A 26,976-nucleotide genomic window follows, 5' to 3' on the forward strand; every position below is an offset into this window, starting at 1 on the left:
TAAATAAGCCCAGTTCTCTCAGCCTCTTCTCATAAGTCATGTGCCCAAGCCCCCTAATCATTTTTGTTGCCCTCCGTTGGACTCTCTCCAATTTGTCCACATCCGTTCTGTAGTGGGGGGCCCAAAACTGGACGCAATGCTCCAGATGTGACCTAACCAGTGCTAAGTAGAGGGGAATACACTACAGACCCACTTAACACACGGTAGCGCCATGCCTCCCAGTGCTAGCTATTTAACACACGAGACTCGTTAACACGCGGTACAGGAACTTGCTATGTAGCGCTACAGATTTGCTCACTAACTCACTGACCTAGAAATTGACAGGAAGTGCGGAGCAGAAACATGTTGTACGTCTTTACCGCCGAAGGGGTGGGAGGGGGAAAAGGGGCGGCAGCACTTTAACGTTGCTGCCCCTTCCCCCCCACCCTCCACCCCGTGAGCGGCCCTGCTGGTAGGGACCCTACCAGCAGGGCCACCGATGGGGGAGACGAAGCAAGGTTAAAGCGCTGCTGCAGCAAAGGACCCTGCAGCACTTTAAGGTCCCTGCCCCTTTGCCCCCCTCGGCCGCCGACGTGGCGGGGAGGGGAGCAGCTGCCCCGGGGCCCAGGGCTCCATACGCTGCTACCGTAGCAGCGGCGTCCGGAGCCCCGGGCCCTTTAAATCACCATGGGAACCCCGGGCAATGCAGACCAGGCGGCCTGGAAGGGCTGGCTGGGTGATGCTGACCCCTAGCCCTGCCCCTTCCACCTGAGGCCCCGCCCCTTCCGGGGGCCAGAGCTGCCCCCGCCCCATACTGGTAAGTGTCCTGAGTTACTTTCATGGCTGTGTAGTAATAATAATGTTTTTATTAGATTACACATTTAAATTTATAATCTTGCAAAGCGCCATTAACAGATAGGCCTGCAGTATTTGGGACGCTGTGAGTACATATATATTTCAGCATGGCCTTCTTAACCCACGGTCCGTTAACATGCAATTGTGACGGCTTGACTCCCGACATCCGTGCGTAAACGGGTCTGTATCGTAATCACTTCCCTTGATCTTCTGGCAATACTTCTACTAATACAGCCCAAAATGCCTTTAGCCTTCTTGGCAACAAGAGCACAGTGTTGACTCATAACCAGCTTCTCGTCCACTGTAATCCCCAGGTCCTTTTCTGCAGAACTGCCGCTTAGCAGTCGGTCCCCAGCCTGTAGTAGTGCATGGGATTCTTCTGTCCTAAGTGCAGGACTCTGCACTTGTCATTGTAGAACCTCATCAGATTTCTTTTGGCCCAATCCTCCTCCAGTTTGTCTAGGTCACTCTGGACGCTATCCCTACTGTCCAGCATATCTCCCTCTCCCCTCAGCTTAGTGTCATCTGCAAATTTGCTGAGGGTGCAATCCATCCCATCATCCAGATCATTAATGATCAAAACCAGCCCCAGAACCGACCCCTCAGGCACTCTGTTTGATACCAGCTGCCAACTCGACATTGAGCTGTTGATCACCACCTGTTGAGCCTAATGATCTAGCCAGCTTTCTATCCACCTTATAGTCCATTCATCCAATTCATACTTTTTTAACTTGCTAGCAAGAATACTATGGGAGACGGTATCAAAAGCTTTGCTAAAGTCAGGGTATATCACATCCACTACTTTCCCATATCCACAGAGCCAGTTATCTCATCATAGAAGGCAATCAGGTTGGTCAAGCATGACTTGCCCTTGGTGAATCCATGTTGACTGTTCCTGATCACCTTCCTCTCCTCCAAGTGCTTCAAAATGGATTCCTTGAAGACCTGCTCCATGATTTTTCCAGGGACTGAAGTGAGGCTGACGGGTCTATAGTTCCCCGGATTCTCCTTCTTCCCTTTTTTAAATATGGGCACTATATTTGCCTTTTTCCAGTCGTCTGGGACTTTCCCCGATCGCCACGAATTTTAAAAGATAATGGCCAATGGCTCTGCAATTACATTAACCAACTCCCTCAGCAACCTCAGATGCATTGCATCCGGCTCCATGGACTTGTGCATGTCCAGCTTTTCTAAATAATCCTTAACCTGTTCTTTCACTACTGAGGGCTGCTCATCTCCTCCCCATAGTGTGCTGCCCAGTGCAGCAGTCTGGGAGCTGACCTTGTCTGTGAAGACAGAGGCAAAAAAAGCTTTGAGTACTTCAGCTTTTTTCACATCACTGTCACTAGGTTGCTTCCCCCATTCAGTAACGGTCCCACACTTTCCCTGACCGCCTTCTTATTGCTAACATACCTGTAGAAACCCTTCTTGTTACCCTTCACATCCCTTGCTAGCTGCAACTCCAATTGTTCTTTGGCCTGCCTGATTACACCCCTGCATGCTTGAGCAATATTTTTATACTCCTCCCTAGTCATCTGTCCAAGTTTCCACTTCTTGTAAACTTCCTTTTTGTGTTTAAGCTCACCGAAGATTTCTCTGTTAAGCCAAGCTGATCACCTGCCACATTTGCTATTCTTTCTGCACATCAGGATGGTTTGTTCCTGTGCCCTCAATAAGACTTCCTTAAAATACAGCCAGCTCTCCTGGACTCCTTTCCGCCTCATATTAGCTTCCCAGGGGATCCTGTCCATCAGTTCCCTGAGGGAGTCAGAGTCTGCTTTTCTGAAGTCCAGTGTCCGTATTCTGCTGCTCTCCTTTCTTCCTTTTGTCAGGATCCTGACATTTGGTATTTCCTTTGTCCCTTTCTTGCATTTCCACAATAGTAATCTTCTTAAAAATAATGATCCTCATATATTCACCATCTCTTGAACAAATATTAAGTGTTGTATGAAATTGTCTCTTCCAAAGTCCATATCTCCACAATTAAACTCACCATTATATTACTTGCTCAGGTAGAACTGATTTTTTTAAATTGTTTGTAGGCAGTGTGGTGTATTTGGTGTAAATAAAAATCAAACTTGGTGAAATCATCTTCCTAAGTAGGAGCCCTAATGGTTCATACAATAATCCTTTATTTAACTCACCAGGGTCTTCAGACTTCTTAATATGGTTCTATAATTGCCTTGTAAATTCTACCTAGTCATTATTGTTGCAAGTCAGGTGGTGGTGGTGTGCATGCCTGTAGCTCAGTGTTATTTGAACTGGGAGTGAGATTTCTGTAAATAATAGCAGTGACAAAGATATGGATGATAATTGATATCTATTGATAGAGATAGTAATATCAGAACACTTAAAAGGGAGGGTTGATCGTTGAGGAATGATGAGACTAAGCCCTGTTGATGGTGACATGGCTACCAATGTTGCTGTTTTACTGTCTGGTGCAATACAGCCTGCTGTCTTGGTGATAACTCCACAACAAGCTGAGGTTTGAGGGATTTGAGCTGGCTTGGCAGACCTGATTGTGGATGAATGGGTGTGTAGACAGGGCGTGGGGGGTGGGGAGGGTGAATTGGGAGTAACACTTTCTCCCCTCCCATGATTTATTGTAAAATGTCTTTTTACATTCTGAAAGTAAACAGGTAGTGGAAGATGAGAAACTGGGCACTAGGTTTCTCCCTTTTCTTAGCCAGTTTCCATAACCTCTCACCAAAACATTCCCCTTTCCCTCATTGTCTCATATTTTCAATATGGAAAAAATGGCCAGCTTGTGTGCGTAGGAGGTGTGTCCCCACCACTTACTTTGCACACCAGCTGCCTCTGACTAGTAGTGATTTCCATACTCCTTAATAAACTTCTTGATCTTATCTGTATCTTAATCTGATAACCAAAGAGGACCTTCAAGTTAAGTATACTCTTGAGGGTATCGAGGCATGTAATCCATTCTTGTAAATAAGATTTTTGTGTTGAGGTAGGTATTCCTAAACCAGTAAAAATAGCTCAATTACAATACAGACCCACACACATTGTGATGACATTATTAGGCCTTCCCCAAAATTAGTCAGTTATGGAATGTGTGGGTCAGTGTTGCCTATAATGGATTCATATGTGCTCAGCAGAAACAAGCAATGGGAAAGTTTTGCCAGTTTTTGATGGCAGGTTAATATAAAACATTGTAAGCTACTGAGAACTGTTTACTTAGCTGTGAACATGTACTGGTCTAAATTGTATAGCCTTTGCTAAAGGAATAGTTTGTGATATGTATTAGTACATATATAAATAAACTGGTTAATTTGAGATATTTAGCAGACATCAGAATTAGTACATTTCATATCTGCTATTGGCCTCTTCAAGGAGAGATTTAATGTGTGTGTGGTTTTGTTTTTTGTTTTTGTTAATTGAAGCAGGCCAAATAGGGCATAGACTTTTATACAGTTCCATACAATGTAACAGTTTCCATAATTGCAATAATATCTTATGAGTACAAAGCACTTGGAGATGTGAGCTGGTTAGGTTACTGAAAGAGCTTATCAGTCATAAATTAAATAGGAGTGCCTTAAACACTGCAGTACTCTAGAATACATTCCATTGCAACTGCAGCAGGCAAACCGAGTGAACCAGCTGCAGGGAAGAATGAACATTTTCCCATAAATGTAAATTTAAAATCCTGGTTTTGTAACACTTGTATGCAGGGCACAGGAGATTTTTGTATTTATGTTTCTTCTCATTTGTTTCAAGGCATCTGGAGTAATTGACTCTGTTTCATGCCCTTTTAGCCAAATGCATGAACTGTTTATCAGATTTCCTCTGAGACTACGGTTGTCGCTATACTAGGATATTTTTGCTTCAAGTGCCACTTGCTACCACCAATTCAGGTCCACCAGTGGTAACTATGTTGGAAGCGTGAGTGAAAGAAGGGACCAGCTGATACTGTAAATACAGCATCATCTAATCCTGTTCGGAGAAGGTCTACACAAAACCGCTTACAAAGGCTGATAGCCAGTAATTCTGCCATTGTTAGTTACCACCAGGTGATCTGAACTTGTGATAGCAACAGTGGGAAAATTTCATCCAACACATGTAGATGAAATTAAAGGAGGGAACTTCAGATATTGTCTATAATAAATCTTGATAATGTCACTTCCATATTGAAAGCCTTATATACACAAGTACAGTTTCCCTGGACTTTCCCATGCTTACTGCTATCAGTGCAGTCCCAATGGTGCCTGATGTACTGGTAGCTGCTGATGTTTTGTGTAAACTTGCTGTAAGCAGGGTTAAATAACATGTTACTTGAAAGCCTGTCATTCCTCCTTGAGACTTGTGTATACTAGCGCTTCTGCTATCACTAGGCCCTTTGGAGCTGCAACAGTGGGACATTTGAGAGAGAAATAGTCTAGTGCAGACACGGTCTATACATTATTTTGTCAATAATGGAAGATCTTTTTAGGAACTTGATTAGGTAAGAATTTCTAGTAGGTAAGACATAAAGTTGGAGATAACTTTCAGTACTTAGCTTGTTTGGGGTGCTACACAAAGAAGGGAATCCCTGCCCTGAAGTCATGTACCCTCTGCAGGTACAACTGGTACTACACAGGACAATGCAGTACAAACAGCTTGAATAAAAAAAGTGTGCAAATTAACTACCTTCCTGGTCAATGTTAAATTCCTTTTAATCCTTATGAATCTTTTCTTTGTGTAGGAATTTGTTTACTAGAAAACAAAACACAAGACTGGAGAAACAAAATGATTTGGGCTGGAAGTTATTTGGAAAAGTACCTCTGAGAGACAATTCACAAAAAGATCCAAAGAGAATACAGAAGGTATTTGCTTATCCTTTATTTTTGGGGTTTCCTTTGCTTTAGGGTTACTGTTGTACACTGAGGCTGGTTAAGTTGTGTGATTTATGTCCATGTCTCTGAAGCATAATTAGCCCTTCAAACAAACAAAATTACAAATAGAATTTTGAGTGGTGGGCTGGAACAAACAACCTACCTCCCACCCTCAGAATGTTCTTTCTTTGAATTATATATATATTTTTAAATCCAGTTAGCTAGTCTGAGTGCCATTTTAAAAATAGCAATAAGTTTAGCACCTTGTCTCAATACAGTTTAACATCTTTATTATCATGCTGGTAGGGTTGGACTCTTAGGCCTTGCCTAAACTAGGACCTGGTCTACCCTAGGAAATTAAATTGGTATAACTGTCACTCAAGGGTGTGAAAAATACACACCGATAAGTGCCGCAGTTAAACCGACCTAACCCCCGTGTAGACAGCGCTAGGTTGAAGGGAGAATTCTCCCATTATCTTAGCTACTACCTCTCAGGGAGGTGGATTACCTATGCTGTAGTGTTTTAAAGTGTGCATTTGATTTAAAGGTGTCATAGATGAAATTAGCCAACTCAATATAATTAACAACTTCAAAGGGTTTGTCTGTGTTAGACTTTTTAATCTCAAATTTAGATGTGTCCAGCCTGCAAGATTACTACAATAATTTAGCAGCCTAACCTGAAAAGGGCTGCCTGAAACGTTCTGGATAGATAAACTGTGTAACTATAGTTGTAACATGAAGAAGCTGGGGGATAGGGAAGAGTGGTACTTATTTGGTACACACAGATTTTTGTACTGGTAGCCATCAGGAGTATGACACCTTTTTTTAACTGATATACCAGTATAAACCCTGTGTGGGTGCAGTTATACCAAAATAAAGATACCTTATGCTGGGATATTTTATTGGTCTCTTTGTATAGGAATAAGATATATTGGTATAAGCACACTTACATTAGTGTTAATGCGCCCGTGCTAGCGGGGCTTTGTAGTGCTTTAACTGTGCTGGTATAATTAAAGCTTGACAACTTTTTTGTGTATACAAGTCCTCGGTTGTCATGTGAAACATCTTTGCAACTAGAATAGCTAGAAATTTGACTCTTAATGAAGTGTTAAATTATTCAGAAATTGGCTTAAACTCTTCCACCCCAGTTACTGGAAGGAGCTTCGCACTTATATTTGGGAAGAGGATTTTTTCAAGTTCTGCCCTGAAGTATTCCTTTCCCTGAAAACTTCTAAAATTACTGAACTGGTGCTTTTCAAATGGCCATTTGTGCGTCTGACTCTTGATGGGAACACTTACCACCATTGATTCCTGGAGTTTTATTAGGCCCTATGGCAGAATATGACTGTTCCCTGTAATTTCAGTTGTTTGCTGTTCTGTACTTTGTCTCTTCAATAGGTACAGAACTTACCAGTACCCTTAACTATTCAGTATTCCCAAATAATGTACCTGTTAAATCTTATAGTGGGATTCCTTAGAAAAGGGTACACAGTCATTTACAATGATATGCAGTATCTTTCTCAAAAGGCTTTAATCACACTCTTACACTAGCCAGTTGAGTTTCTGGCTGAACTGGAAGTGTTTAAACAGTCTTCCCTAATTGCTCTCAAATACAAATAGAAATGTTTTCAGAAAGTTATCTGTTAAGTTTCGTTTGCCTCTTTCCTGAAACTAATTTTCAAAATGTGGAAATTCTGAAACTTTAGATACCATAGTTCAGACTTGAAAGAGCAGAAGAACAGCTGACTCTGTTCAAACTGTGGAAAGGCTGTGTCAAAGCTCCCCTGAGTCAATGGCTCATCGGGCTGAGGTGGCTAATGCACATCAGTTTCATAGCCAGTGATACAGAAGGGAGTAAAGTGGCCAGCATCATATCGGACCTAAGGCAGCCTTTGACTGACCTAATCCAATGAATCAGGTACCCATTTTACAGCTGGGCGAACTGTAAGTAGCCTTTCAGTGTGAGATTAAGCAAGTCTCGATCTTCAGGATTGTAGTCGAGCTCCTTAGCCAATCAGCCACCACACTTCCTAGAGAGAGAAGTTGGGGCCATGAGAAATAGCATAGCTGCTCTGCTGGTAGAGAGGAATGAATGATTTTAATTTCAGTCATTTGTATGTTGTGATGTAAGGCTATGTCTACACTTGCCATTTAAAGGACAAAGTGTCCCTTTTTTGCGCTAAAACTGTGGGAGCGTCTACACTTGTTAATGACTTTGCGGTGAAACTCAGAAGTTTCACCGCAAAAAGAAAACCACCTTCACGAGAGGCATACAGTTCTTTCTGCTGTTCTTTTTGCGCTGTTGTGAAAGTGAAGACCTGTTCTACCTGTGTAAACACCTTTTGGCCTCTGGAGGATATCCCACAGTTCCAAAGTGACCACTTTGGCTAGCATCTCTGCTTCTCTGACTCCAGGTAAATGGACGCCCCTGCCCCGGGAAGCTTGAAACTCCCTTTCCCTTTGCTTGTAGATATGGCGGGGAAAGCAGCCAGACAGCAGTGGGTTTAAAAAAAAAAAAAAAAATGCCACGAAAGAAACAAGGAAGTAATGGGCCTGCTGGGACATGAAGCAGTGCATCATGGGGCACTGAGCAGGGACCCAGAATGCCTGCTCACCCCCCCCCCCTCCTACAAGACGTATTGAGAGAGCTGCACTGTGGGATAACTGTCCTATAGCACTGCTCTCATCTGGGATGGAAGTGCTGTTAGTGTAAACACTCTCTGATGCCTGAGGAATTAAGTGAGTACACAAACCAGCGCTTTTCCTTCACCGGTTCCCTATCACCTGTGAAACTTACAGCGCAAAAACTCTGCAAGTGTAGACATACCCTAAGTCTGTCCTATGAAGATTTAATCTAGAATAATTGTTTACTAGGATAGATGTTTCAGCATATACGGTAAGAGCTTTGTGAATGCTAATAATGCAGGGTCTCATTCGGTCTTTAATATATTTTATCAGTTGTAAACTGTTCTATTTTACCCAAAAAACTACTTTAAAAAACTTTATTACAGTTGCAAAATCAAGCACTCAGAAGTTACACTTAATTCACCCATTTTTTCTGCATGTATATATTATCAGAGTCTTTAATTACATGATCACATACTATTTTTAATGTAGTTTTTGTGTGCAGATTTTTAGGCTTTTAAAAAAGCAAACTGAAAAACAGAAATTTGTCATTGACACCTACATCAGCAGGGCTGGATCCTCCCCCCAGTTCTAGTCAGTTTCTCTTTCCCACCCCCTTCTGTCCTAGTCTGGGATAGGAGCTTGGTTAATCTACTCCTTTCCCTTTCCCCCAGTCTGGCTCTTTTTCCCCCCTTGCATTGAAGTCAGGCGGCTTCCTCCTTCATGCTGCTTGGGCATCAGCAGTGGGATCAGTGAGCGCGCTGGAAAGACAGGCTCGTGTGTGTATGTGTGTATGTATGTATGTATGTATGTATGTATATATATATAATGACATTGCAAAACAATGTACTTCTCATTACCTTGCTCTCGGAAACAGCTGAACCATTTTGGCTAAAACTTTCCAAAAATGTTCAGCCTAAGGCAGTACCTGAAATGGAAAATTTTAGCCTAATTGGTTAAAGTTTGGAAGAGTTATAAACAATAGAAAGCAGGGTATTACAATGGGAAGTGCCAGGCAACTTTATTAATAGTTTGTGCTATTAAATCTTCCTAAAATGAGAAGTATGCAGTATTGTTGTAGCTGTGTTGATCCCAGGGTATTAGAGAGACAAGATGGGTGAGGTAATATCTTTTACTGGACCTGAAGAAGAGCTCTGTGTAATCTTGAAAGCTTGTCTCTCTCACCAACAGAAGCTGGTCAAATAAAAAACCATTTCCTCACCCACCTTGTCTCTCTAAAATTAGAAGTCACGATCATGTTTTTTGAATGCTGTCTGTTCAGGGAAAATGTCTGTTCTATTGTTTCAGAGGAAAGGAAAGTATTAAACTACCGTTTATTGGTCTTGAATAAAGAAGTTGTTACATAAGGTTTGTTTCCAAGAATGTCTGTGCAAAATCTGGGTGCAGATCGGGCCCAGAAAGAGAGAACTTAGTCTAGGCCTGTAACATTAGAGCGTAATATGTGGCATATTCCTACTTGAGGAGTCAAGAGGTATTTACTTAAATTTCTGATTGTGACTATCACTGCAAAAATTTTAATTCCGGAATTCCTGTACCTGACTACTAGTAGTATATCAGTAAAAGGTAAATTCTGAAATCTGACCAAATAGACTGGTATTACATTCCAACCTGAAGGTCTCCAAACCCTAGTTCTGGGAGACTACTTGAGGGATCAGGTTTGAGACCATGGGTTTTTCATTGGGAGCACAAGACAAGAATCCTATGGTGTTTGACCTCCAGAGCACATGACAAAAACAGCCCAGCAGGTGCACCATAGGGAGGGAAGCTATCTCTGAGATACCTGTATCCCAGACCACTTGGGGCTGCATAGCCTAATATTCGTCTCTAGATTCACTATTTGTACAAAGCCCAGAAACACTAGTGCACATAACTGATTGTTTTCTCCACCCTTTAGATTATAGAAAGGGTAGAAGAAGAGAGTAAAAGGCTCTGCATGCCACAGCTATAATCTTGGCATCTAGAATCAGCAATAGATCTAATAGTCCAGTGACTATATCAGCAAAGCTTAAATAAAACTGCCATTGCTACCTGTTGTTCAGATTGTTCTCCATTTTATGGTGTCACTTCCAGCTTGAGATTGAATCAAGTTAGTTTTCTCCTAATTGTCACCATGTCTTCCAGGTACTGAGAGCACAGCAAACTAAAGGAGATGTGCCTTTGAATGTCACCCATCAACTGATGACATTGCAGACCAGAAGGATACTCTGTCTCCTCTCCTTCATGCATTAAATGGGAGTGGTGATGAGAGAGATCCCTGTAGAATCCCACAGGAGAGCAAGCAAAGTACTTTGTTACCTTTTGTAATTTGAGTGAAATAAGACCATTGAAGGGCCTTCCTATCCTCTTACACAAAGTCCTGCTAACACCTCTCAGTTCATGGAACCTCAAGCCCCTGATAGAGCTAACAATCAGATGGACACATTACCTTAGTTATGAGGAGAAAATAATTACCCATGACTTATGGAAATTTCTGTAACAAATCTGTGTTTAAAGCCACACTTGCAGATGATTGAGGTCAAAATGCATATGTAACTGCTCTGGTCCCACTACCTCTTAACTTTTCCAACAGTGGAAAGCTAGAGACTGGTTGGATATTGACGAGGTAATTAAAACGGAGACAGCTTTTTGAGCAGGGGCCTTTCTACTGCCTGTTTAAAGTTGGCTTGCATCCTGCTTGCTTGTAGGGAAGCATTAACTATCTGCATCAGTGATCCCCACAATCTGCCAGTTGTGATGGCTTTAATGATGCAAAACAGCTACTTGCCTGCTTGGAGTGGGTGGGACTGAGTCCACAAACTTACTTCATGTAGGCTCCTGAGCAGCAGTCCTGTCAATAAATCCTGACATGAGTTGCCTGAGTTAATTCTACTTGGCATCCTACAGAAGAGATGCTCTGTATTCCATTATCCGTCCCCTAAGCTATCCATTCTCCTCAGTTTTGCTCAATGCCGATTCTTCCTCCTTCCACAAACTGTCATGTCTAAGTAAATTGTTTAGATTTTAGAACTTTCCTTGTATTTATAAAAGCCCAACAGGATAGCCTGACATTAGGGAATAATAAGATGTGCAGTACTCTATCTCCACACCTCCCAAATCTTGGGAAATCCAATCTGATTGGATTTTCCTGCCAGGATTCTCTTTAGCATTGTGAGCAGGTCAAAATAGCTGATACATCGAATATTTGGTCAAGTCAGCTGCTCTCGCTTTGGCCCAGACATCAATCCTTTCTGGGAATACTGTGCCAGGACAGCTAAGTGGAGCCCTGTGACTAGCCATGTATTTTGATTAGACTCATAGGGTGACGTCACTGGCTTATTCATGATTCAGTCTTTTGGTTCTTCTACCAGATGGGTACAAGACAAGTTTTTTGTTTTGTTTTTTTTGCCCCCCTCCCCCCCCGACCCCCCTCCGAATTAGATGTAACCATTAGAATTTGCAAGACCAATTCAGTTTTGAAGGGGGCAACCAGATCTTTTAAAAATCTTCAGAGTTTTCATTTACGCTAATTTATTAAGTACTTACTATTTTTTTCTTCCATCAGTCTCATTTGGGACTGAAAGAAATCTGCAAGAATTATGTGACAGATATGGCAAGCTTATATATCACTGTGGACCAGGGATAGTATATAGCTCCTGGGGAGCATGGTCACCCCCTCATGGAAGTAAGAACAGTGGAAGCAAATTCACTCAGGCTGTAACACCTGCAGAGAAAAGGGTCATATATACACCTCTACCCCGATATAACGCAGTCCTCGGGAGCCAAAAATTCCTACCACGTTGTAGGTGAAACCCCGTTATATCAGGGTAGCGGCGGCAGGGCTCCGACGGTGATTTAAAGAGCCCCAGGCTCCGGCCGTTGCGGGGAGCCCGGGCCCTTTAAATCGCCGGCCGAGCCCTGCTGCCGCAGTCCCAGGGTTACCACGCTATATGCGAACCCATGTTATATCGGGTCGCATTATATCGGGGTAGAGGTGTACTAGTTCAAACTGTATTCTCCAGAGTCAACAGATAAAAGACTGTTGGATAAATAGTCTGAGTTTAAATGGACTCTGAGCCTTCTTTCTGATCACACAAACAAACAGGGCCTTCTGTCCAGTGGGGCTCCCAATCCTTCCTGGGAAGGATTGGAAGGACTTTGACCTGCTGAGGCCCCATAAGACTGGTGTTTTCTCTGTAATGCTTTCATCTTAAGAATAAATGTTCGCTTAGAAAGAGCTGTGTGGTAACTCATAACTGTGGGCAATTAGAACTGTTCATAGCCTATGAGGAGAAAGCAGAGTGCAGAGAGGCCTGTTTAGGCAGCCTGGCTTGCTGGGGAACTCTCAGCGTAGGTGGCGAACTGTGCAGCCTGGAAAAACTCTGGTCAGGAGGGAGAGAGATGGGGGTCTCCGCCCAACAGAGGTGGTGGCTGTGGAGCCGGAAGCCTAAAAGCGAGTGCCCATGGACGGGAAATACAGGCACTGTTTCCCTGAACTGTGAAAGTATAATTTTAGGAGATGTTTCAGTATAAAACTGGGGGATGTTTGTTTGGGTTTTGGGGGGGGGGGGGGGGGGGGAAATAGGGTGAGGGAAACAAATCTTTGAACCGTGAAAAATTGAGAGCTTTCTTAGGGTCCCAACCTCTCTCCCCTGTGATTTTTTTTGTTTGTTTTTTTGTTTTATTATCCTAATCAGTCAGCATGAAAAACCAATTACAATTAATGATTTTGACATCTGATAGAGCCAGTTCATTAGCTGATAAGCATATATACCTGCTATAGCTGAGTGTTCACACAGGGATTTTGCACTGTCTTAAAAATGAAATTATCTAAACAGTTGAATAAAACTGATTGTAATTTTGTGTAGACACGCTGTCAGTGCATGTAAAAGACACACCTGTTTGATCAGTTTTGAATACTAATTACCTTCAAAAGGTCTGTTAGGTCAAACCGGCTAAACAAGTTGTTTGCGTTACCTACGTGTCAAAAGTTGTAAAACAGCCAAACTAGATAACTGAGTGAGTGGAGAGTCATTTAAAGACAATGGGTAAAATCCTGGTTCCAATGAAGATAATTGCAAAACTCCCATTAAAATGGGGCCAGGATTTCACCCAAGGACTCCCTGAATATAAACCCTGTAGGGTGGGAGAGAACAGAATTGTACGTGTCTTATGTTCATAAAGAGAGACAAGGTGAGTGAGGGCCTTTTATTGGACCAACTTCTTTTGGTGAAGGAGACAAGCTTTTGAGCTTACACAGAGAGCTTTTTTTCAGGGTCTGTTCATAAACCCATTTGAAGTGGTCCTGTGTTAATTGTATCTGCATAATCTTGTACATTCTTAAAGCCATTTCCTTATCAGGAAGTGATATGTTGTAAGGGTGTGACCACATGAATCAGCTGGTTTGTTTTATATTCTCAGTTTGTAGAGTCGGCTGTAACTAGCAAGGTCCTAGGCAATAAGTTATTACTCCGAGGAGAGTGATGTATATTGAAAGAAGAGAGATTTTAGCCATGCCCTGAGAGGTAATTTAAATTCCTTCCTATAATTCTTCTGTAACTACCCCCTAAATAAACCAAAGACTTTTTATTGTGAAGGAGGGAGCTCATACTTAAAAAAATCATCTTCCTTAATCCTTCTGCCATAAGTCACTTTAGGGTTGAAACCAAGAATGGAAGTTGGTCTAAAGGAAAACTTTTTAGAAGGCCTTATGAGTGAGTTGGGAACCCAGCATATGTCTGTAAGTGTAGGGTTTGTGGTACCATATTATAATATGGAGTGAACAAACACCTCTTAAATATGCAGAGATTTGGGTCCCTTACATTCAGTGTAAATTATCCCCCCCAGCATACACATCAGTCGTCTTTCTGGATTTTGAGCACGAGCATGACAATAGGAGGTTTCATAGAGAGAGTAGAAATACTGGCAAGTGTCTTCAACCACTCGGGTTCACATAATACCCAGGGTGGAACTTATCTAGTGCAGAAGATTCTTGCAGGTTTTTGGTAACACTTAAACCCTAAAAGAAGGAGCAGAGGAGCCCCAATACTGGGAAGAACTGCCTATGTAATTAGATTGCAAAATATTCTTTTACTAAAGAGTTAAAGGCAAATTACAAAGGGTTTGTAAAGTTACAAATGGGCTTATACGATTCCAATACCAAGAAGTGTATGGCTGATTATTAATGTATAGATAGTTGTGTTAACAGAATCTCCCTTAGCTCCTGAGAAATCTGAGCTTTCTGTCTGTATGTGAAAGTACCATTAACAAAGGGAATGAAAAATACAATATTAGAAAGGAATGAAAACTTTGTTATTGGTGCTTGTGTTGTCACTTGCTCTCTGTCCAAAAAAACAATGCTGTAGTTCAGATTCTTTTGGGCCTTTTCTACACTCAGCAGCTGTACTGCTTTAACTGTACTATTATAGCTAAAGTGGTACAGCCCCCATAGGATGGATACAATTACAGTGATAAAGATGCTTATTCCCATACCATAAGGCCTACATTTTTATTTTCTTGTAACCAATTCTTACTTTTATGCCTCATAATTTGTAATCACTTAAAATCTGTCTTTCTGTATTTAATAAACTTGTTTTATTTTTATATCTAAACCAGTGTGTTTGGATTGAAGTGTTTGGGTAACTCCATTTGAGATAACAGGATTTGTGCATATCATTTTTTATTAATGAACTGACGGACTTTATATGAACTTGTATTGTCCAGGAGGGTGCTGGGCAGTACAGGATGCACATTTCTGGGGAAGGTCTGGGATTGGGAGTTTGCTGGTGTTGCCCTGCGCTGTAATTCGCGAGAAGAACATAATGGCAATACTGGGGTCAGACCAAGGGTCCATCCAGCCCAGCATCCTGTCTGCCGACAGTGGCCAATGCCAGGTGCCCCAGAGGTAGTGAACCTAACAGGCAATGATCAAGTGATCTCTCTCCTGCCATCCATCTCCACCCTCTGACAAACAGAGGCTAGGGACACCATTCCTTACCCATCCTGGCTAATAGCCATTAGTGGACTTAACCTCCATGAATTTATCTAGTTCTCTTTTAAACCCTGTTATAGTCCTAGCCTTCACAACCTCCTCAGGCGTAGGAGTTCCACAGGTTGACTGCGTGCTGTCTGAAGAAGAACTTCCTTTTACTTATTTTTAACCTGCTGTCTATTAATTTCATTTGGTGGCCCCTAGTTCTTAAATTATGGGAACAAGTAAATAACTTTTCCTTATTCACTTTCTCCACACCACTCATGATTTTATATACCTCTATCATATCCCCCCTTAGTCTCCTCTTTTCCAAGCTGAAAAGTCCTAGCCTCTTTAATCTCTCTCATATGGGACCCGATCCAAACCCCTAATCATTTTAGTTGCCCTTCTCTGAACTTTTTCTAATGCCAGTATATCTTTTTTGAGATGAGGAGACCACATCCGTATGCAGTATTCAAGATGTGGGCATACCACGGATTTATATAAGGGCAGAAGTTGGCTAAAGAACTCACAGAATATAGCTGGGAGTGATTTACATGATGGAGGTACTCAGTACGTGATGGATGCTGTGTAAGTGCAGACCAGGAGCGGTAATTCTCACAGCGAAGCCAGGGAAAAGGCACCCCAGGCTGGAGAATTGAGGGGACATAGCTGTCCATCTGTCCAGATTGTATCCTGGGTAATGTCACACTTGCATCCAAGAGCTTTAAAAGGACTAGCTCAGGAGCTCACTGGACCTTTAATGTTGATTTTTCAATAGGTCTTGGAAGTTCCGGAAGATGGGAAGAAAAGCTAATGTTGTGCCAACTTTTAAAGAGGGTAAATGGGGTGACCTAGGTCATTACAGGCCTGTCAGCATGATGTTGATCCTGGGCAAGATAATAGAGTGGCTGGTAAGGGACTAAATTAATAAAAGAATTAAAGGTAGGTAATGTAATTAATACAAGTCAATGAGGGTTTATGGAAAATAGATCCTGTCAAACTGTTTTTTGATGAAATTATAAATTTGGTTGATAAAGGTAATAGTGTTGACGTAATGTACTTAGACTTCTGTAAGGCGTTTGACTTGGTGCTGCATGGCACTTTGATTAATTGTATATTCTAATTTTTTTAATGTGACACTGGCTAATAGGTCTCAAAATGCAACTGTAAATGGGCAATTATCAAGCAGGTCTGTTTTCAATGGGGAGTTCTTGGCCCTATGCTATTTAATATCTTTATCAGCAACCTGGAAGAAAACATAAAATCATCACTGATAAAAATTTGCAGATGATGCAAAAATTTGGGGGAGTGGTAACTAATGAAAAGGACAGGTCGCTGATTCAGTGCAGTTTAGATCGGTTGGTAAACTGGGCACAAACAAACAATATATACTTGAATATGGCTAAATGTAAGTGTATACATCTGGGAACAAAGAATGTAGGTCTTAGAAGTTAGGGGACTTTTTCCTGGGAAGAAGTGACTCTGAAAAAGTTTTGGGGTTGGTGGTTAATAACTAGCTGAACATAAGCATCCAGTGTAATGCTCTGGCCAAAAGAGCAAATTTAATCCTGGGATGCATAAACAGGGGAAGCTTGAGTAGGAGTAGAGAGGTTATTTTACCTAGGTATTTGGTACTGGTGTGGCTGCTTCTGGAGTTCTGTGTCTACAGTTCAAGAACAATGTTGATAAATTGGAGAAGGTTCAGAGAAGAGCCATGAGAAAGATTAAAGGATTAGAAAACATGCCTTATAACAGTGGTTCTCAACCTTTCCAGATTACTGTACACCTTTCAGGAGTGTGAAGCCTGAGCCTCACCACCCAGGGATCAAGCCCGATCCCAACTGCCTGGGGCTGAAGCGTGTAACTTAGTTTCATGGGGCCCCCTGTGACGTGCAACCCCACGCAGTTGCCCTTCTTACCACCCCCTAACACTGACCCTGCACTTGCAACCACCCCAAAACTAGTCCTGTGACACCCCAAGTTGAAAAACATTGATCTAGATGAGTTGCTGTACCCTTCAGAACACCTCTGTGTACCCCCATCAGTACATGTACCCCTGGTTATGAACCACTTCCTTATAGTGATAGGCTCAAAGAGCTCAATCTATTTAGTTTAACAAAGAGAAGATAAGGGGTGACTTGAGTAGTCTGCAAATATCTACATGGGGAACAAAGATTTCAATCTACCAAAGAAGGATGTAATAGCAGTTGCTGGAAGTTGAAGCTAGACAAATTCAGACTGGAAATAAGGCGTAAAAAGATGAGTAATTTACCATTGGAACAATTTACCAAGAGTCATGGTGGATTCTCCACTGACAATTTTAAAATTTTAAGATTGGATATTTTTATAAAAAATATGCTCTAGGGAGTATTGTTGGGAAGTTCTGTGGTCTGTGCTATCCAGGAGGTACTCCTGACAGAATTCTGCGCCGATGCAGAGTTGCAGAATTCATATGGACCACATCTCTGTGCCCCCCACGCAGAAAAACACAAAAGAAATCTGTGGGGGGATGCGTATCTCTGCCCAGGCAGCACATCTGTTCCAGTGTGCCTGGACCAGCTTCAGAGATGAAAATCACTGCGGGGGGAGGCTCGGGGCAGGACTAGCCAACAGGTCAGAGAGAGACTGTCCCTCTCTCTTGATACTGCGACTCCAGGGTCGTGGAGGAGGGTAGGTCTCTGTTATGCAGGAGGAAGGCTCTGTCCCCAAGGCAGAAGTGTAGCAGCCTGCCTACCTAGTAAAATGTAACTTCTTGAGAATTGAAAAAACACTTAATTAAATATTAGTATTATGTTACTGAAAATTGTTTTTAAGTTAAAGCAAATAGCTTTTGTAAAAAACCCACATTTTGCTAATGTTGCTGGTTAATTGATCTCATTCTCTGAGGCAGAAATGTAGCAACCTGTATGCATAGTAACATTGTTAATTATTCTGTTAACTGTTCCCATTCTCAGTCAATTCCCCCAGGAGCATAAAAACCTGTAGAAGTTTTAAGACAGAGTGATGTAAAGCCTTATGAATGACAGTAAGGGAATCAGCTAGGAAGATCTATGCGCTTTCTCACTTTTTTCCTGTGCCAAAGTGGCACAGTGGGGTTAGGTTTTTTACTTACCCATTTAAAAAAAAAAAAAAGACTTTTGAGGGCCAATAAACATTTACCACGCAGTCAATAAAATGTCAGGACAATCCGAACCAAGCACTTCCCAAAGTACCTAGCTAGGTTCAGGACAATGATTAGCAAAACTGTATGACTTTGATGTGTATGTATGACGTTTGAAAGTCTGAGCCATTTAAAATGACATTCTACTTCCCTCCCCCCCGTTTGGTGTTCTGTAAAGTAATTTAAATGAAAATCCAGGATTATAACTAGCATGCAGGGTATTAGTTACCAAGTATTTGTAATTTAACTTTCATGTGTTTAGGACATGCTGAATAGTTATTGTGACTTTTTCTGTATTGTAGTTTAAATAACTTACCAAAACAATTGAAACTGGTGTGATTATATTGCATTATTTTGACAAATAAAATTTGCAGAATTTTTAGGCACAGAATCCCCCCAAGTGTAACAGGAGGTAAGAGGAGATGATCAGTGGTCCCTTTTGGCCTTAGAATCTATGAAGCTATGATATACTATGTAAAGGTTGGGAAATACTAAGTGCAGTTTGTTCTTTGAGATAAAGTTCAGAATCTCCTGTGGAGTTTTTACTTAATCTGTGTTGAAAGTACAATTTACTGTCATAAAGTTCTTCTAGTACAGGGGCGGGCAAACTTTTTGGCCTGAGGGCCACATCGGGGTTCCGAAATTGTATAGAGGGCCAGTTAGGGGAGGCTGTGCCTCCCCAAACAGCCAGGCGTGGCCCAGCCCCCCCCCCCCCCCCGGGACTTCTGCCCCATCCTGTTCCCTGACGGCCCCCCTGGGATCCCTGCCCCATCCACGCCCTCCTGCTCCCTGTCCCCTGACCGCCCCCGGATCCCCCACCCCTGATTGCCCCCCGCTGCCCCATCCAACCCCTCCTCTCATTCCTGACTGCTCCCTTCTCCCCCCGGACCCCTGCCCCATCAAACCACCCCTTCTCCCTGACCGCACCTGGAACCCCTGCCCCTGACTGCCCCCCAGTGCTCCCTGGGACCCCTGACCCCATTCAACCCCCCTATTCCCCACCCTTTGACCGCCCCGACCCCTATCCACACCCCCGCCCCCTGACCACCACCCCGAACTCCCCTGCCCTCTATCCAACCTCCCTGCTCCCTGCCCCCTTACCGCACAGCCTGGAGCACTGGTGGCTGGCGGCACTACAACCGTGCCTCCCAGAGCACCAGGACAGGCATCCGTGCCGCCCGGCTGGAGCCAGCCACGCCACCGCACGGCACAGAGCACCGGGTCAGGCCAGCTCTGCAGCTGCACTGCCCGGCAAGAGTTAGCAGCCCTGCCACCCAGAGCATTGCACCAGCGACGGGGCGAGCTGAGGCTGTGGGGGAGGGAGGAACAGTGTGGGAGGGCCGGGGGCTAGCCTCCCCAGCCAGGAGCTCAGGCTGAATTTTATTTAGGCTAGGAAATAGTTCTTAAGTCAAACAGAAAGAGCCCTTGTTGTTCTAAGTATACTCTGTCATTAATCTTGCCGTGATGGTTGATGCTTTGTGTAGTGCTGAGCCTTGTTGCTCTTTGGTTTGGTATGTTGATTAGCTGGCCACTTCTTGCTAGTTAGTGTTCCTTATCAACTTAAATAGTTTGCATCCTATTGTTTTCCTTTTATCATTTTCAATAACTTCTATTAGCTCGTCCGTTAATTAGCCGTAACAGTGGTCTTCTTTATAAGTAGAATCTGTGACGACTAATAGGATCAAGTCTATCTAGTTTTTCAATAATATCAACGTTATTTGCAGTTCTGAGAATAGCTTTTGGTTTTGCTCCTATACGTCTTGTTTGAAAACAAAACAAAATTGAAAGGTCAGACTTTAAATTGTCTTCTTGAATAGATGACCTACATGCTTTCTCTTTCTTTTATTTTTGATCCCGTTTTATAGTAGACACTTGAAATGATGTTCTTTCTGATCACTCTACCCCAGGGTTTGGCAACCTTTCAGAAGTGGTGTGCCGAGTCTTCATTTATTCACTCTAATTTAAGGTTTCGCGTGCCAGTCGTACATTTTAATGTTTTTAGAAGGTCTCTTTCTATAAGTCTATAATATATAACTAAACTATTGTTGTATGTGAAGTAAATAAGGTTTCTAAAATGTTTAAGAAGCTTCATTTAAAATTAAATTAAAATGCAGAGCCCCCTGGACCGGTGGCCAGGACCCAGGTAGTGTGAGTGCCACTGAAAATCAGCTCGCGTGCCTTTGGCACGCATGCTATAGGTTGCCTACCCCTGCTCTATCCTTACAACATACAAAAAACTACATTAAAAGAAAGTTAATACTTATTTGTATTACCATAGTGCCAAGGAGCCCTAGTCATGGACCAGGACTCCATTATGCTAGTTGCTATACAAATATAGAACAAAAAGGCTGTTTCCTGCCCCAAACAGCTTACAAACTCAAGTATAAGACAAGAGACATCAGATGGATGCGCTGAGATTAGATGGGGGGTGCACAGTGAGACTATATTATGATTGTAAAGTCAAACATTCAAAATTTAGGAAATGCCAAGTTTACAATTGCCTCTACAACCTTAATTCTGCTTCCTTGTTCAGCCGTCCTGTATTCTGAATAAGGAAGGTGTATTGTGGAAAAAGTAGCATGGGATTGTGTAACTAAAGACTATATTGTTGTGTATTTGGATGGGCAACCTCAATGTTTTATAGCTGCCCCTTATTAATGTGCAGATAAGTGTTTAAACCAACACACGACTTATTTTTGACTCCATAGCAGTATCTTTCAATTTCATCAGGTTTCCATCTCTGCCAAATGAACTCTTTGAAAGGTGCATTATTGATGAAAGAGTTTCTTGGTTGATGATGGTTCTGTTGAGTTGAAAACTCCTGTATATTTCAACCTCAAAAAGAGCTGCATTATAGTCTGCTCTCAGTAGATGAAACCACAAAGGTTTACCACAGGAAGACTATTGCCCACATGCTTTTCTCATCATGATTTTAGCTTTCAGTTTGGTCCTGTACGCTTATGCCATTCATATCTGATGTAAAGTTTGAACTCTGGATATCCAGGTATCACATTGAAAGCTTTTCTATTTCAAATGCTCTGTTGCTTCAGATACTTTCTTGAATTCCTAATTAGCATTTCTGAATCATTGTTTAAAATGTATCCATTTATTGTGCGAGAGTTGCACAAGATTTATTTTCCAAGATAGTGACCACATGACACTCAGATGTTATGGTGATGGGGCCCATCTATGTACATAGATGATTAAATCATCAATGTCATCATTACTATGTTTAGAATCTATCAAACTAAGACCAGCTAATACATTCTTAAACATCACTGGGGCAGTGGCGGATTAGCCAGTGGGCCAACTGGTGGGCCCCAGAAAAATGGGCATGCCCCCAACCTGCTCCGCCTGCCCTGCGCTCCTGCCGGGGAGTGGGGTTGGAGCATGGGGGCTTCTGCCCACCCGGTGCTCCTACCGGGGAGCAGGGGAAGCCCCTGTGCCCCGACCCCATCTCCCCATCAGGAGCAGGAGGTGCGGTGGGGGGATGACTGCAGGCAGAAGGGGTGGGAAGGGGCCCCCACTTGCTCTGGCTCAGGGCCCCTCAAAACCCTAATCCACCTTTGCATTATCTATTCTGTGGTAAACTGTGTTTAAAGACATGTTAATTAACTCATGTTAGCTAACATGTTTTGAAACACCATTTTTCCAGTTTAGAGACAGCACTCTGTCTAGAGTAGAGTAGTTCTCCTGTCATTAGGTGACCTCTCCTGCCTTCTAATCAGTCCTGTTCTATCTACCTGTTTTTCCTGGGGGCCTAGTAGGATAATGACACCAAGGAAGGGAAGTTTAAGAGGGGAAGGATTGTCTGAAACTGTTTTATATTTCTTTATTTAAATCTTTAATTTAAATACTATACAGACAATTTTAAAAAGATCTGTGTTGAAGCTTCAAAGCTACTTTTCCTTTTGATTATGGACTGAGAGCAGTGTTCCCACTAACTTTTCCCACTCATGTGCGGAATGAATTTCGTTATGTGCCTCAATATGGAGGTGATGTGTGACATGTGGTGGGGGTGCGGCCGAGAGGTTGGGAGGGTGAGGACTGTGGCTAGGGGCGTGGGCTCTGGCTGGGATGAGGGGCTCAGGGCTAGGGCAGAGGGTTGGGGTGCAGGGAGTGAAGGTTCCGGCTAGGGGTGTGAGCTCTGGCTGGGGCCAGGGATGCGGGGCTCAGGGCTAGGGCAGAGGGTTGGGGTGCAGGGGGTGAAGGCTCCGGCTAGGGGTGTGAGCTCTGGCTGGAGCCAGGGATGCGGGGCTCAGGGCTGGGGCAGAGGGTTGGGGTGCAGGGGGTGAGGGCTCCGGCTAGGGGTGCGGGCTCTGGGGTGGGGCCGGGGATGAGAGGCTCAGGGCTGGGGCAGAGGGTTGGGGTGAGGGTTCTAGCTGGAGTCGTGGGCTCAGGGGTGAGGTTGGGGATGAGGGGTTTGGGGTGCAGGATGCCCCGCGGCAGCTCCGCAACTGCGGGAGAGCATCTCTCCCCACGGCGGCAGCTCCAGGGCCGCAGGATAGGCACCTCTCCCCAACTGCGGCAGGTCTGGGCCAGGGGAGGGGCATTTCTCCCAGTGGCAGCCCTGAGCACTTGCGCAGCATTTAATAGGCTGCTGCGTGGCCGCGCAGCTTAGAGGGAACTTAGACTGAGAGATCCCAATTTTCTGATCTTCCAAGTAGACATGAAGTAAAAGTAGAGGACAAGATGTGATGTTCCTGACACTTTCAAAGTTTAAAAAAAGGCAGAAAAATCCAAAAATATTTCATGCTGCATTTATACCAGGTGAAGAAATAAAAAAGCATGACTCTCTTTTATAGACCACCTTTTAATTCAGATGTTTGCAGTGTTGTAGCCATGTTTGTCCCAGGATATAAGTCTGAGAGACACAAGGTAGGTGAGGTCATATCTTTTATTGGACCAACTTCTGGTGGTAGAAGGGACAAGCTTTTGAGCTACACGGCGCTCTGACACTCAGGTCACCTTCTCCAAACCTGTGTAGCTCGAAAGCTTGTCCCTTCCACCAACAGAAGTTGGTCCAATAAAATGTATTACTTCGCCTACCTTGTTTTTTTTCTTTGCATGCATAGGCATGGAATGGAAAGTAGTACATATATGTAGGGACAAGTTGACCAAGTTACACTTGTTATGGAAACCATAAAGCTAAATTTCCTGACTTCAGTGTGATTGATCTTACAATTTTAATGTCAAATTAATGGAATGGGGGATTTTTGGTAGAAGTGTTCCATTCCTTGGTTATTTGGAGTTCATTTTTAAAAACTAGTTGCCATTTATATCTTGAGCCTGGATTCAGTGCTAGCCTAGGATGCCTGTGAAACAAATTCTGGTGAATAGTTTCTGTTACATTCACTCTCTAGAGAATAAACAATAGCAAAAATCTGAAAGATGAAAAGCATTGTGTTGTGTATTGCTAGCATTTAATGGAAGCCCAATTACACCCTACCCATAGCTGCAATTCAATAATTGCACATTGGCTTTAGGTGTACATTGATTAAGAGATTTGAGGTACAGGATAGAAAGTGCTGAATGAATTTGAACATTGTCCTTTTTGCTTTCTAAAAATATACTGAATTTGCAGTTCATTACCAAATGCAGCAACATTTTGTTAAATTTTTCTTAACTCTTAAATATTTTCAGCTTTCTTGTTCAGTTAGAGATTGTACTATCAGGTGGCTTCAGTGCATTGATGTAATGAGATGCTGCCTGTAGAATAAAGATCTGCTCTTGTCCTCTCTTGTGTGCATTTTGTAAATTAAGGCATGACAGGAGGAAAAGGAGAGAACTGATTGGATGTGTTACATCTGCAGACGATTAACATGACTGCTGCAGCTTGCTTCCTCAGTGCTGGAGCATTCAACTGCAGACAGCTTTGATTGTGGAAGAGAAAGAAAGCAAGAAGGAGGAACATATGATAGCCTTTTAAATTTTAATGGTATCTGATCTCCTTGATGCATGCATGTTCAGTGGTTTTTCTGTGGAATCAAGACAATGAAGGTCTTTAATTTTATATTATTGAATCAGCAAGGCCTTAAATGATGTAAGGTGAAATGGGGTTCCAGTGTAACTGTCTGTGAAGAACTGCGGCTTTCATGGTGAGTGAATGTATCAGACATGATGCTCGGAATGTATGCAACATCTTAGGCAGTATATTAAAATAGTACATTATTTGCAGCACCACCACAGAGAATGGTAAGCTGTTACTGTGCTGATGGCTAGTAAAAACAGAATAGGCTAGAGAGTAGCTTTCAAATGTAAACCTTAAGATAATCTTTTGTAGGTATTAAAATCCTTTTTAAAAATATGTAAAATCAACTTCTCAAAAGGAGAATATTTTCTCTTTGTGCAGAGCAAGGTTGTTTAGCCATGAAATACGTTGAAGTACTATATCTTCATGAAGGTGGTGATTAAGGAGAGTATACCACTGCTAAATGAAAAATAAATCAGGTGTTTTGCTCTAGCAAGATAAAAACAGATGTTGAGTACATTTAGTCTTTAACTCAGTAGCTTTCGAAATAAACACACGATATAAATAATTTCCAGACTCCTTATGCATCATGCTTCAAAATCTTTATTGGTAATGAGGTGTAAAGCAAGCAAAATGTGTGCATGTTATTGTTTAACTATTTTTGTCATTTCACTTAAAATTTTATAGACGACCTGGTGTCACGGCATATACCTTAAAAGTTTTATTTGGAGAGTTAAGTCTCAAATGGTTGTTTTCATCCTATCTGAATTGCACATGTATATCTATTACTATATTGGTTTAATACCCCTTAATCTGTATATATTTATAAACAAGCAAGAGTAATGAAACTTATTTTAAGAGCTGTTCAGCAATTCAAGAGGTGTTTGCTAGCTACAGTATGTCTGCATGTACAGATCTTGCTACACTCTCAATCAGCAAATATTCTTAATCTGAATTTGCGTAGAGTTCAGAATCTACTTCATAGCTGTATCTTCAGAGTATGCTATGCCAGAGACTGCATCCTCTGTTCATTAACGTGAGGATTATTTAAAAGCTGTTGTCTTCTGATTTTTTAATAACAAAAATATTTTGAAATGAGTTGTGAATATTGACTGTCAAATATTGTCATATTTACTCCTTTTTGGATATTGCTTGAAAGGGTAAAAATACTGCTGACAATTCATACAGCTTGTTTTATAAAATGTGCCACTCCCATTTTAGAAGCATGCTGATGATGATACAAGTTCACTGGTCTCTTTTACACTGTAGTGTTCAGTAAAACATCCAAAGACATTTTCTTAAAATATAGAGGAGGAGGATTTGGGCTTTAGAGGGGGTGGAATAATAGTATCTCTTAATGAGCCAGCATCTTAAATAGCCACAACAAAGTAGCCTCTAAAATTTGTTTGTATTTCAATATATTTATATAATAACTGTGTGTGTGTGGTGGAAAAAGATGTTGGGCTGGAAAAAAATGGGTCTTGTGTGAATGAAGTATTTTCAAAATCGGTTCTTCTATACAGAAAACAAAATCCCCACTCCAGAACACTGTGTTAAGTCCCTTAAACCTCCCAGAAGCAGCTCTGTTTTTCAGTCACTCTTCAATTGAATGCAAACTCTTTCTAAAACCTGTCTTTTCACAAATTCCATAAAGCAGGTCACTTAATTCTCATTCCTTTTTAAAATTGTGTTGATTTTTTTTTTGTCTGTCTTCTGTGTATGCTTTAGGAAGAGCAATATATAATGAGTTCCATACATCATCTTCAATTTCTTTTTAACTTAATTTAATGTGCTTTCTATTAGTAATAATCCAAACAATTAAAATGTTGTTGTAAATTTAGGAACAAGGATCAGTTGACCGTTGGAAGCAGTAATACGTGTTAATGTTTGATTAAGTTAATTTTCAAAAACAACTAATTTTGTCATATAAGTATAAAATGCAGGCTTGTAATTGATAGAGAGAAATTGGGAGAGGGAGTGGAGCTTAGCTGTAACAGCTTCATTCAACTGAGTAAAACTGATGTACTCCAGATTTATGATGGTGTAATTGAGGACATGTTTTGGCATTGTGCCTTTTAATGCATTTCTATCTCAGTTATGATCAGTAGTTTTCCAGGGGGTTCTTAAAATTTTAAGAATAGCAACTTTATTTTATCTTTGAGTTTCCAAGTATGTAATCTGTTAGTGTCCCCACCCTTGGCACATTTCTTTGTACTTCTTCTCTACTCTCTGGGTATAGTTTTGCATAGAGAAGAGCTTAGTCAGTACAAACTAAATAGCCAATACATAAATACTGTTCATGATAGTTTAAATCAGTCTGGTGGCTGCTACTCTTTGGAAGTCAAACTAATACAACAGTGGTATTTAACATATTGGAAATTGACCTCATGATAGCACCATGATTTTCCAGATGGATCATGAAATGCTTTCTTTTCATTCATATTGCTGTGGAAACATGAAACTCTTTGTTTGGGGAGAGAGTACAAATACCTCTGTATCCACTGCAGTTGATGGAAACCCTCAAGCTTTGGGGGCAGAAACCACCTTTGGGGGCAGAAACCACCTTTGGGGGCAGAAACCACCTTTG

General features: G+C 42.1%; 1 protein-coding gene across 1 annotated transcript in view; it reads left to right on the plus strand.

The window, feature by feature from the left end:
• The window catches only part of TBC1D14 (TBC1 domain family member 14), a 99,894-nt gene that overhangs the window by 33,836 nt on the left and 39,082 nt on the right, over positions 1–26,976 (plus strand). Inside the window, exon 3 of the mRNA XM_024204528.2 lies at positions 5,534–5,654. Within this exon, the coding sequence (XP_024060296.1) occupies positions 5,534–5,654 (121 nt within the window). The remainder of the gene's footprint in view (positions 1–5,533; positions 5,655–26,976) is intronic.

Source organism: Terrapene carolina, unplaced genomic scaffold (genome assembly GCF_002925995.2).
Source record: "Terrapene carolina triunguis isolate 2854851 unplaced genomic scaffold, T_m_triunguis-2.0 Scaffold66, whole genome shotgun sequence".
NCBI lineage: Eukaryota > Metazoa > Chordata > Testudines > Emydidae > Terrapene > Terrapene triunguis.